Source organism: Chelmon rostratus, chromosome 2 (genome assembly GCF_017976325.1).
Source record: "Chelmon rostratus isolate fCheRos1 chromosome 2, fCheRos1.pri, whole genome shotgun sequence".
Classification (NCBI taxonomy): domain Eukaryota; kingdom Metazoa; phylum Chordata; class Actinopteri; order Chaetodontiformes; family Chaetodontidae; genus Chelmon; species Chelmon rostratus.
This window is the reverse complement of record NC_055659.1, coordinates 12,538,400-12,551,165: the sequence shown is the minus strand read 5'-3', so window position 1 is coordinate 12,551,165 and position 12,766 is coordinate 12,538,400. Positions and strand designations below refer to the sequence as shown.

The following is a 12,766-nucleotide window of genomic DNA, read 5'->3' as shown; positions in this document are numbered from 1 at the left end:
TCATATAGCGTAATACTAAGATTCCACATTTACTACGTATCCCATTACATTTTGGTTTCTTTTTGTTTGTCAATCCTCTAAAAATATCTACAATATCTGAAAAGATAGCAGGCAAATTCCAGCACACGGTTTTTCAGTAATAACACACCAACACAGCTCTGGTCCTTCTGCGCTCCAGCTTCACCTTTTCTCCTTCTAGAAACCAGGAAGTTTATCTCTACGAGGTTGTAAACAAATTACATTCTCTTTAAGACATAAATAAGTCAAAGTATTTTGAGCCATTGAAGCAGGAACAAGGCAACATGCCGACAAACAAAGATAAACTCTCTCTAAATATATTTATAGTATGTATTTATATTTATAGAATATATCCCATAAATGCTATCATCATCAATATTATTTTGCGTTCCTCTTTTCCGACAGGTGCAAAACTACTGTGCAAGTTGAGCCCCACCACCTCGTAACACATTTCTGTTTATGGATGAAATAAATTTTTACAGTTGGGTACATGTTCATGCCACACAGAAGAGGGAACTTTGCAGGCCAGGAACTCAGAGAAGCTGTCTTTAAAGTAGTAGTCCGCCTTGAGGCCTAGCCCATCACAACGAAAACTCCAATAAAATTAAAACCCTTTTAAATAAAACTTGGGTAATGTACATTCATGCAGGAGCAATAATAATAATAACAATAATAATCAGAATGAGAATCAGAATAATAACAATGCTTTTCAATTTAATTTAAACTATTATCAGTATTGACAATGTTATTGTTGAGGAGAGGGAGTGTAAGGGGAGTTTCGAGTCTGTCCTGTTTTGTGATTTTTACTCCTCAGCAGTGTCTCCCTCCTCATCGTCCTCCACCCGGTGCCACTAAAGACACAGTTCATACATGTGTGCAGTCAGCGGCACGCTAACACAGTACATGCTTTACACGCATATAGTCATACACACCACCGCCGCCGCCGCCGCCACCGTACACATACAACCACAAAAGCAGGATGGCTGTGTAGGTTTTGTGGCTTTGTTGCGCTTTTTTGATTGTATGTTAAAGTTTGTTTTTCTTTTCACCTTGCCATATTACTTTAAGATTTTCTCCATTTTGAGAGGAGCGGAGAGCTTTAAGAGCTCCAGGTTTACGGGGGAAAGATGGAGATTTTGCCACAGGACCTGTCCTGTGTAGGTGGTAAATGGGTGGGGGGGTTGGTGGGGGCTGGAGAATGAGAATTGAGCTGGACTGGGTGAAATTTTGAGGGTGACAAGGTGTAAGGTTGCAGTTAAAGGTCTGGAGGAATTGGAGGAGGCGCCCCCAGACTGCAAGGAAATGGTATTAGCGGTGAAGAGCTGGGGTTAGGATCAGGGTTAGAGGCTGGTCTCCAAGCTGTGAAGAGGGCTGGCGGGGCTGGAGGAAGCGGCTGATTTACTGGTGTCGATGGTGAGATTGATGCCACTGTCGATGGCGTTGTTATTCTTGTTGGGGGACGAGGGCTGGCTGGAGTACTTCCCCCTCCTCCGAGCAGAATCATCATCTGTGTCGTCAATGAGGGGGATGTTGGGCGTGGAGTCTTCTATCCTAAACTCGGGGTGTGTCATGAAGTTGTGGATGGATGATCTGGAGTCTGGTTTTTCCAGGCCTTCATAGAGGGAGCTACGGAATGCATTCACAACGCGGATCTGCCGTAAAAAAGGGAGGGAAAGGGAAGAAGAACGATGAGAGATGATGCCAGAGACAAAAAAGGAAGGGTTGGAGGGACCCTCGGGATGAGAGGAAAGAGGGAAGTGGGAGAGAGAAAGGGGCAGAGGGGAAGGAGAGAACCTCTTAATTGGGGTGAGGAGGAGGAGAAGAAGGCAACTGTAGTCTGTGTTCTGCTTTCACACAAGATGACTACAGTTCACAAGTCACTCAGTTTTGGCGTGCACTAAGAAAAGCCGTGTGGAACACAATCATAAAAAAAACACAACAAAATCATACATTTCCAGAAAAACAAATACCAAAGCAACACAAACGCTCGTTGTAAGTATACGCTTTAGTCCAATGTGCTGTATACCTAGAAACAAGCCACGTTAATAAATGGAATGCTCACAGAAAAAATTAAAGGAGAATATCACATGCAAGTTTGAAGAAATCTGGTGGACGAGGTCAGTAAGAAGGAAGGAGGTTAGATCTGAGAGATCCAATCAGGTGGTTTAAAAACTTCTGGAGGTACCAGAGCACTGTCTGGGAAAATATCCACACAGACTCTGAATGGGACACACAAACACACGGATATAGCACAGGGTGGGTAAAGCATGGTCCCAAACAGGGCAATGGAGACCGTCAAACTCAAGCCTGCATGGGGAGGTTGGTTCGACATGAGCATTGCAGTGTAGAAAACCACACTTTCAAAAAAAAAACAAACAAACAAAAACAAAACATTGGCATTTAGAGCGAACACAGCAGGTTTAGATATCATGAACACAGGAAGTAAACAAGAGGTAAACACAAACCACATGCAACAAGACAGGACGGTGGTGAAGAAGTGGACACCAGCACACAGACTGCTGACACGAAACATGTGGAAGTGAACAATGAAAATAATATGTTTGCTGTCAGGTCTGACGGTCAAAGCATGTCCTCAACTCCATGCACATCTAAGTAAACACTCAAGTATAGGCCCCAAACTAGTGGTATCTATATGTCAGTTCATTCAATTAGTCCATTAAAGGAAAGTGATCACAGCCCAATGTACAATGTCTGCTGAAATTTAGGATTTACGTGCACAATCTGATAGTTAAAAAGATATTATTTGATGCTTTAACAGGACATTGACTCATATCAGCACACTGGGGTAAACAGAACAGAGGTATCACGTCATCGCGGCTGCATTAATAATGTTTGCGTTGAATCACAAACTACTTCTGCAGGATTATTCTGTGTAAATTTCACCTCGTTTTTGAGATTTTTATGAGCTGAAGCCATAAAAATATAATGTTATTATAGCAACTTTCATCCCATCATATACAAATCTAACAAATACTGAGAGGACAGTGAAAATGCTAATTCTCTAATCTTAAAATTGTAAATGAAACAATAGTTAAATCATTGGACCACAACTGGAAGAATCTATGAATCAGCGGACACAAATGTTTTCAGGCGTGTAACTGATGACAATTCTTATTACTGAGTATATTTCAGATTTCATGTTTAGTGCATATAATAATTGCAAAAATGCCATTCACCATTTCCAAGATGTAAAGGTGACGTCATCAATTTGCTTGTTTTCCCCAGCCATTTATATCAATACAAAGCAGAGGAGAACACAGTAAATCCTCGCACAAGCTTTAACAATGTTTCATGTTTTTGGTCGATAAATGACTTTAGCAGTTATCAAAATAGGTTTCTCATCACTATAAGATTTAGATCTAAATTCATTCGAAGTGTGTAAAAACATTTTCAGATTGTAAATGTCCCAAAAATATTAGAATATCGTTATTATAGTTTTTCCATGGGAAGCTGCACTTAAATGCCACTTTAGTAAATTAATATAAATTACTCACTCGAGTGTATTATTTTGCTTTAAGACTTACAAAGATATGATATGTTATATGAATACTGTACATACTGTAAATATTGTAGCACTGCTACTGTTGTAAGTGTGGCAGAGTGGGGAATAAGGAGACAAAACAGACAAAGAAAAATAATAAGAGGGGCCTGTCTGGATGAGTGCATGTGACAGGATGTCTGACAAGTAACACTGATGGGGTGTCAGAAACGGGTGGGGGGTTGAATTTACATCGCTGGTGCTGCAGAGGATCTATGTCCGTAACTATGGCAACATGACAGTCAACTACACCGACAGTATGAAGCGACAAGACGGGATGAATTAGTGGTGTAGTACTGCTTTATGGTGATTCTCCTGTCCCCTCCATTTTTGTCCACACACCCTGAGCAGAGTTTTTACATTTGATTTTCATCAAGTAAGACAAGATTAGAGATGTGTGTGTGTATGTGTGTGTGTGTGCGTGTGGGTGTGAGTGTGTGTGTGTGTTAAAGGGATAGAAAGAAAGAGGAGATGGAGGTGGACAAAAGTAGAGATAGTCCCTGATACTGACAGTCTTCCCTCATGGTAGATTTTAGTTGCACCATTTGGGATCCCCATTTCAAAGATTTTTTTTTCTGCTGCTCTGCTGTAGCTTCCTTTATGTTTTCTTGTCACTGCAGATGATGTGTCAGCTGGAGGATACATCAAATAGCAGGTAAACTTTGCTTCAGCTCAGTTCAGTGTGATCTGCCTCATCAGAGGGCAAACTCACAGACGAAATAAGACAACACTGCGTCTTATACTTGAATGTTTACCCAGTCCCTTGGTGAGTTGATTGGAATTAGTTCACATTAATGTCTGTCAAGACATAAAAATGGAAGGATGGGAGGATGGGATGATGGATGGATGGGAGGGGGGGTGAGCAGAGGGAGACAAACTCACAACCTGAAATGTCACGCCGTGGGTATCACCCTTAGTCCTGCGCTCCTAGCACTCTGAGGAAACAAACACACATTCACCAATGAGAGGACAGTACAACCAAGCATGGGCGGAGATATCAAGATGAATTTGAAATCCAGTATGAACAGCAAAAAAAGACAGAAGAAGAGAAGAGAGGAAATGAAAAAAGTATATAGCAAGAAAGAAAAAGGTTCTTCAGAGATGCCAACCCCAAAATGGAGACTGTCTTGGTAATTTGTTTTGAGAATACTTCTCGAGAGTGGAGAAAGATAACTTTTTGTTCCTGACATGATGGCACCCCTGAAGCAAAGAGAGCACAGAAGCAGACTGACAGAGATCTGACTCACGGCCAGTAGTGGGAGGAGCAGTAGCAGCAGTAGTGCTTGTAGGAGAGGAAAGGGCATTGGACAAGGACACGTGACTAGGACTAGAAACATTGGTTACATCCTGGGTCTGGCTGGTGGTGGATGATTGCCGTCTCAGAGCCCCCGCCCCCTGAAAGGAGGTGCCACTCTTGAAGGTGTTGACTACTTCAATCTGTGGGAGGAGAGCGGGACAGGAGAGGACAAATGGCTGCTCAGAGTGACAGAGACCAAATGGCAACACAGGCTGACTGGCTGGGTGGCTTTGGTGGTCAATCATGACACGATGGGGCGGGGCTACGAAAGGTCAGGGTGTAGTTTCCCCTCAACGAAATGCTGAATTTGACTGAAAGGGATCATGTTCAAGATTTCTGCCCCCAACCAAAGACAATGTAGGTGAATGGATTTTCAGTTGTGGTGCTCACAGCGTTGACAAATTGCTTTAAAAAAGTCAAATGTCCCACTTTACTGAGGAAACCACTGACAGTGCAGTGCATTGGGTGGATTATCCAGAATAACTGGGACATTATATCTGAAAGTAGGTGTTATTGTTGAACATTTTCAGAGCTATTTATCATTGTTCAGCACCACAGAACTAAATTCAGTTTACCTCCTTTGTGCTGGCTGCTTGGAAGCAGAAATCTCAAAATCTAAACAAATGAAGCCAAAATTAGCTGCACGGTTAGAGTTTGCTAATTTGGGTGATGCGACCATTTAAAAAGACTGGCTGGTCGACGTATAGCATACAGATGCAGCCATTTACATCACTCAAGGTATCCACTCATTTTACTTCAGTTATTAGAGAAGAACTATGGTTTAGATCAACTTGGGTTTCATTTTGGAAGCTCTGGTGATTGATTCTATTGTTTAAGACAACAGTGTACTCACTAGAAAATAACTGAAATCTTGGAGGGTGGTGACATTGCTGAAAAAAGCTAAAGAAAAGTTCTAACAGGGCAACGAACACAAGTGCTCAGACAATTAGACAGGTTGTAAAGAAGTTTGACTGGTTTGGGAGATTGGCTACCTTCTGTATATTGTGTCTAACAATCCGTCATCACCAGTTTGATCATCTGCTCGCTCTGGTTGTGGGCGAGTATGTTATCAAACCGATAGCCGGAGCTCTGACGATCAGTTGAAATAAACCACAGTTTTCCTTTAATAATGAAAACCTGCATTTCTACCATCTCTGAACATGTTTGGCTGACTCTGTAGGATGCGGGTCCACGGTATCATGTTGTGGGATAGCTTCACCCTGGACCATCAGAGACACATCAGTGAGATGAAATCAAATCCAACACACAGGCCAAACTGTCTCAATTATCACAGTGATAACGGTGTGCAGCGCCGGTCACAGTGAGAACGACTCAGTGACTCTGTCTGGTTGTGTTTAACCCCGAGGTCTGAGTGTCGATCTTCCACAGGTGCACGCCGGTGATCGCCTCAGTCCAGCGAGAGAAAGCTGCATCTTCGTGAACCTAAATAAATCATCTTCAGATAAAATTACTTTAAGGCTGTTACTGACTATTGCGACATCCTACTGAAAACTGATGACATGACGAAGACAGACAAACAGAAAGCTTCAAATTTAATCTTGTTGGTGTTAATTGCTGCTTCTCTGACTAAACAGATTAACCCTGTTTGAATCAAAATTTTAAATATTCCTGTATATTATTTCTTTCAGGAAAAATTAATCAGGCCAAATCTCTCTGTGAAATGAAACCGCAAATTGCAACATGGAGGTTGAATTTGTGTCCCTCTCGTGTCCTCACCTGAGTCTGAATGCGGTTGAGTCCTCTGAACCAGAGGATCTGTCCCCTCCTCAGCTCCCTCTCTGCGTGGTCGATCTCCTCATTTTCTTCATTCACGTCCTCCTCTGGTAACTCGTCCTTCTGCGTTAACTGGCCTGCCCTCCGCAGGAAGCGCAACCTGCTATTGGGTACGGAGGCGATCACCTAACCAGCACAGAAAAAAGAGCACTGGGTCAAAAGGAGAGGTGACAAGCTCATGGCACAGAAGAGATACACAGAGAAAGAGTAAAACACGGTAAACTGGACTAAATGCAGGAAAACAAGCAAAGAGAAATAGAAAAACAGAGAAACAGATAAGTTTGCATGTTACCTGTCCCCAGACAAGCTCTCCCAGCCCGAGGAAAACGCACCACATCCACTTTTCCAGGTCCAGAGGTTGACAGCTGAACGGCTTCCCTCCAAACTGCACGATCACAATCTACACAGAGCAAAGCACAAACATGAAAACACAAAAAGCGTCTCAAAAAAAAAAAACGACTTTCACTTCTTTAGTTGTTCAACTCAGTTTGTCATGTTCTTCTTCTCTATATAATAACCAAGCAAAAATCCATCATTAATAAAATCAGTCTGCTTACCTGCACAGCAAAGGTGCCAAAAACAATAGAGCAGAAGATGGGGTTCCTGAAGATGCCATCGAAAACGTTCCTCTCTCCATGGATTTTGCGGGCGTTTATCTCGTTAAAGAGCTGCATCATGACGAAGGTGTTGAAGATGATGGTGTAGTGCTCAGATGGAGGAGAGTGGAGAGGAGCATCACGGCCGCTGTCGATGTCAAAGATCTGCTCACCTGCAGCGGGAAAAGAATAGGCAATTATTATGAAGTGATGAACTTTGGTTCAGAGCCCAGAGTGTCCAGCCGAGGAAAATAGCAGTCCATACCAACAAAGAGCAGCGTGAAGATGATGATGAGCTGATAGACTCCGTGTCCGAGGATGTTCTTTGTCATGGTGCTGGAGATGAGAGGCTTGTTGCGACCGTATGGCTTCCTCCTCAGCAGAGACTCTGTGGGAGGCTCTGTCGCCAGCGCCAGAGATGCAAAAGTATCCATGATCAGGTTCACCCACAACATCTGCACCGCCTTCAGGGGAGAGTCCTGGGGAGATGTGACGGAAAGCACAATTAAGAACCGATAACTTCAGTACAAACAGAGGCGGAATGTAACCGATAACCAGTATTTTCCTTATTGTAACGCTTTTTCCCACACCTGTATGTCTGTAGATAAACCATTGTTTTGTTAGATGCCTGATGAGTGACTGGGCTTTCCATGTAAGTAACAGAGTAACTGCTGCAGCAACAAGAGAATTTCTCCTGTTATTTCTCAATAAAGTCAACCTTATCTTTATCTTATCTTAGTGTAAAGCATAAACATGTGTACCATATGTACCGTATGTGTACTGTGTGACAATATGGTGGTGCTTATTTAGTGGTTTGTCTGTCTGTCATGCAGATGCCCAGACACACGCACAGGTGCGCGGGCGCGCGCACACACACACACACAAACACACACACACACACACACACACACACACTCCCCTCTGACCTGTGTGATGCAGGCGCCAGTGAAAGCCACTATGACGGCCACGACGTTGACAGTAAGCTGGAACTGAAGGAACTTGGAGATGCTGTCATAGACGTTACGGCCCCACATTACTGCCTTGACGATGCTGCTGAAGTTATCATCAGTCAGAATGATATCTGATGCCTCCTTGGCCACATCTGTACCAGCAATACCCTGGAAGAGTGCAGAAAAGGTGCTGTCAGAAAGAAACTAGGTATTCTAATACACAACTCTAGTGATTTCTATATTTGCTGATCATCTATTGCTTCATACTGCACAGCACCTCAATCTACAACATAAAAAATGAAATCAATTTGTATATGTCATCTCTCCATGCATTGGACAATCAGCTCTGATTATGTATAATGACGATGGAGACTAATTAAGGAGCCAGTGAGTGTGTGCTGGTGGTTTGATGACAGGAGGATCCATATTTACGGGAGGAGCAGGACGTCTTTCAAGACAGTCTGTCGTGTTCTGTTGAGTGGTATGATGACTGGCAGGGTGCGGCGCCTCATCAACATATTCAGACAACCTTACTCAATAGTGGTGATGGATGAAATGACACATGTGACGACATGGTTGTGTGTTCCATTCATTTAACCCATGTAGAAGAATTTGAGTAGGGTTGAAATATCAGCCTGAGTCAATGACCTCCCAGCAGCGTAGATCCAACAAATCAAAAGATGACTAGCAGCCACAACTGCACAGGACACACTACTGTTAGCCAGTACTAACAGCACATTAAGTGACTGTGTGTAAAAAGCAGTTAAGAAGCTTGCAGAAGTCAAAATACAGAGCTAAAAGTCAGGCCTTAATGGTTGTGTGTTGATGTGTGACACTCATGTGATAGGGCTGTGGAGTCATGGCAAACAGGTTGGTAACCACGGCCTTACGTTATTGACAGAGGAGGAAATTGTGCTCTGGACCAGACAAATTATTTAATTTGTGAGGTAGCAAATTAATATATAGCTGTGCAAGAAAAACAGAAAGAGTACTGTTTGGTTTTTGTTGGCATTAATCTGAAGTCTGAAAAGCATAATGCACTGCAGAGAAACTGTGTGAGTGCAGAAATCCAGTAGGGGGAGCTCCTCATCTACACAGCCAGAGGAGGAGTGTCTGAGAATAAACCTTAAATACTGCAGAGGTGAAGAAGATATCTGCAGATGTTGACTGAAATCAATGACAAAAGGCAGCAAGCAGGCAGAAAAGGAAGAGAAAAAAAAAGCAGAGAAAAGAAAACAGGGTTTAATCACCATGGCGAAGCCGACATCAGCTTTCTTCAGTGCAGGTCCATCGTTGGTCCCATCTCCTGTCACGGCCACCACCTGCCTCTGGTCTACCATTGTACTGTCGATAATGCCTGTTAAACACACACACTTATAAACAAAGCAGCGCATGCAGGAGCCCACATACATTGAATCCAGTATCTGAAATGATCTTTCAGTATAACATACAGTAACCAGCTCACCTTTGACGAGTGTGTGTTTGTCGGTTGGGGAAGATCTGGCCAGAACTCTGAGTTTAGGCCAAACCTTGTCAATACGCTCCTGCTCCACCTGGACAAACACACATGAAGAGAAATAAAAGGACAGGTATTGACATAGGTTTAGAGAGGTATCTTTCTTTCTCCCGAGCTCAGCCTCTCTCACTCTGACAGTAGTTACTGTACCTCTCCTTTCTCATTGCGGATCCTCCGGTTAAACTCTTTGCCATCGATGCAAAGGAAGTCCTCTCCGGGGTGGATGATGCCACACTTGATGGCTATGGCCCTGGCTGTGTTTATGTTGTCTCCTGTCACCATGCGTACTGTGATGCCGGCACGCTGGCACTTCTGGATAGCATCGGGCACCTAAACAGTGATGCACACAGACATGCGTAAAAACAATGTGGTACAACAGAAATATATACAAGGATATGTGTATAGCTAGTCAACACACAAATCACTTCAACCTGCAGTAATGTTTTGGCCACTTGGGGGCATCGCTGTAAACACATATTAGCGTGTAGTCATTTTGCTAATTCTTTTTGTCACTTTGTGCAATCCCTTTCACATGAAAGTAGTCATGTGAGCCATTGTCTGTAAACATATTGATCATAGTGGCTTAAAGAACATACCAGAGGCAACAATATTGCTATCTTCGACAGAAAAAACACATATGTACAAGTACACATGTACAAAACAAATCTAATTTCACTATACTTCATCTGAACAATATTCTGAGGCCTCTGTCCGTTTTTGTATTAATGAGATATATAATGAAGCATTTTATCTGAGCTCGTTTCCATCCAGATAGTAGTCTAGAGTAGAATAACTGGGAGATATTACTGTATGGAGATTGATCTGTGTTGAAACCAGCTAGAAAAAGCACAGTATTAATTCAGAAACATCTTCTTCCTGACAAAGGTCAGTGTGGGCGAGCACTGCTCTCCAAACCCACACATAAACAAACGTGTGCACACATACAGTAACAGCAGCTCGTATCCATTTGCACACACACACACAGGCCTGACGCACAAACACACACACACAGAGGCAGGAATATACATTTTCCACTTCACACTCACACACACTTGGGCATATTGCACATACACATGGGAGCATGCTTGTACTCACAAATCCACACGCAAAGTACAACATAGGATGGAAGACCAAATGAATCCACCACCGCAATGTGAAAACATATTGGCCCATTAAACGAATCAAGCCGCTCGTGCATGTAAAACATGGAGGATTTAATTTGTTTGAAGGGAGCAGATAATGAATTTATACAGTGGAGAAGGGCGGGTCTTTAATGAGCTGGAGGTTAAACAAACAAACATATAGTTTCATCTGACTTAATGAATTTCACATCTTATGATCCTATTGTATAGCTCATCAGAGATCGCTTGAAAGCGAGACTGTGTACAGAGTAACGCAAGCTCCACAGCTGCCACATGTGAAAATTATGATTTAATGCTAAAGGCTAAAACTTATATGGCAAGTATGACAGTTATACAGGAATATTTACCTTAGGTTTGATAAATTACAGTTTACAGCTTACAGCTTACATTAGCTATAACAGTGCTGAGTGTATTGAAGTAAACATGGGTGTGTTTCTTTGCTTCTGAATTGAACATTTCACTTGTAAAATTGAAAAAAGTTTTAAAAAGTAGTTCAAATTAATCAAACCAAACATATTCGATTGTTCAATGGATACCAGTCAAATCATAGAAATGCTAGAATTAGAAAAATTAGAAAAAAAACACCAGATATGATACATGGAAAAAGTCAATGAGGTCAAGTTAGCTTTGCATCATATCATTTACACAAAATAAAATAGTAAATTTAAAAAATGTGACTTGTGGCTAGAATTTTGCACCAATTTCCTAATGAGAACAAGGGCAAGGAGGCTGAATGTACCCTGAAAATTATGACAATATTATTCCCAAATGTCCACTTGGAGGTCGATTAACATCAGTATTCATACATGAGCAAAGTTGGTAATGTGTTACATAGTAAACACAAAAAAGACACAGTGCACAAGTACATTAATTCATTAGTTTTAAGTAATGTGATCAAAATAATGAAGCTCTTGCAGCAAATACTGTGGCAAGTGAGGCAAGTTATTACATCCTGCTCTCACCAAGTCATTGTTATCAAGATATCAAGTTCCCGTCTGCCTATCTGTCATCCCTTCTGTCCGTTTCACTCTCCTTTCCTTTGAATTCCCACTGCTCTAGTTGACTGGTCACCCGAAAGAGGAGGTGGAGAGAGGAGGAGACAAGAGTGGAGGCTTATTAAAAATACAATCTGGCCCGTCAGAGGGAGGGGGTAGGAGGCTAGCAGGTGAGACTGAAAAACAAGCCTCTCGCATCTCTTTCCAGATCTGCAGATCTGGTTACACACTCGTTTTCCTCCTGTTTCCATCCTTACCAGCCTTCCTTCTCCTGCTGTCCGTTATTCCTTTTGACATGAATCTGATTCTGAATCTGCTTTCCTTTCTCTATCTTTCCCTCTTCTTTTTCTTCTCCCTTTTCTCTCTCGTTCTCTCCCCTCCCGTCTCTTTGGGAGTGACCCTACAGAGCAGCCAGTTATTAAAAGGACATTGCATTCTGGAGGAAGATATCGGAGACTAATAAACAAACCAAAAACATGTTTACCGCTCTGTGTGACCTTTTTAGCAGAGCGGAAAGTCATCTAATTTCCAATATTAGCCAGTCTTGCGAAGAGACCTGGAAAGATGCTAGTGGAGTGCAGCAGTGTTCAGGGCAAGGCTTTTCTACACCAGTTATTGAAAATGTCAGATGTTAAGTGACTTCTGCGGTGGAAGAAAACTGAAGTGCAGCAAACTGCCAGGCTTGGAGCAATGCAAGGGACTGTATTAACACCTGAAGTATGAATGAATATCACAAATGTTGCAGGATCTGCTTGAATCTGCTTTGGCGCATGTCCAATGTGCAGTATTTGGCTTTCTGCTGCACATTTTTTGCTATTTCTGTTTTTTTTATGTTCATGTTTTCAGGATGACTCTGTAGTTTGCTTAAATATACAACCTTAAAAAACACTGTAATACAA

The 12,766-nt window shown here is 42.3% G+C and overlaps 1 protein-coding gene across 7 annotated transcripts in view; it reads right to left on the bottom strand.

Moving 5' to 3' along the window:
• Positions 1–1,358: 1,358 nt before the first annotated feature.
• Positions 1,359–12,766, bottom strand: part of atp2b2 (ATPase plasma membrane Ca2+ transporting 2) — a 67,348-nt gene continuing 55,940 nt past the window's right edge. For 5 of the 7 annotated variants that reach the window (XM_041945912.1, XM_041945920.1, XM_041945937.1 and 2 more), the window contains 9 exons: positions 9,881–10,060; positions 9,680–9,767; positions 9,465–9,571; positions 8,191–8,382; positions 7,530–7,743; positions 7,226–7,437; positions 6,961–7,068; positions 6,612–6,794; positions 1,359–1,670 (listed from right to left, as the gene is read on the bottom strand). In XM_041945912.1, coding sequence (XP_041801846.1) covers positions 1,359–1,670; positions 6,612–6,794; positions 6,961–7,068; positions 7,226–7,437; positions 7,530–7,743; positions 8,191–8,382; positions 9,465–9,571; positions 9,680–9,767; positions 9,881–10,060 — 1,596 coding nt within the window. Of the gene's footprint in view, positions 1,671–4,921; positions 5,015–6,611; positions 6,795–6,960; positions 7,069–7,225; positions 7,438–7,529; positions 7,744–8,190; positions 8,383–9,464; positions 9,572–9,679; positions 9,768–9,880; positions 10,061–12,766 lie in introns of all 7 variants that reach the window. The other 2 variants (XM_041945894.1, XM_041945903.1) reach the window with 1 other exon arrangement.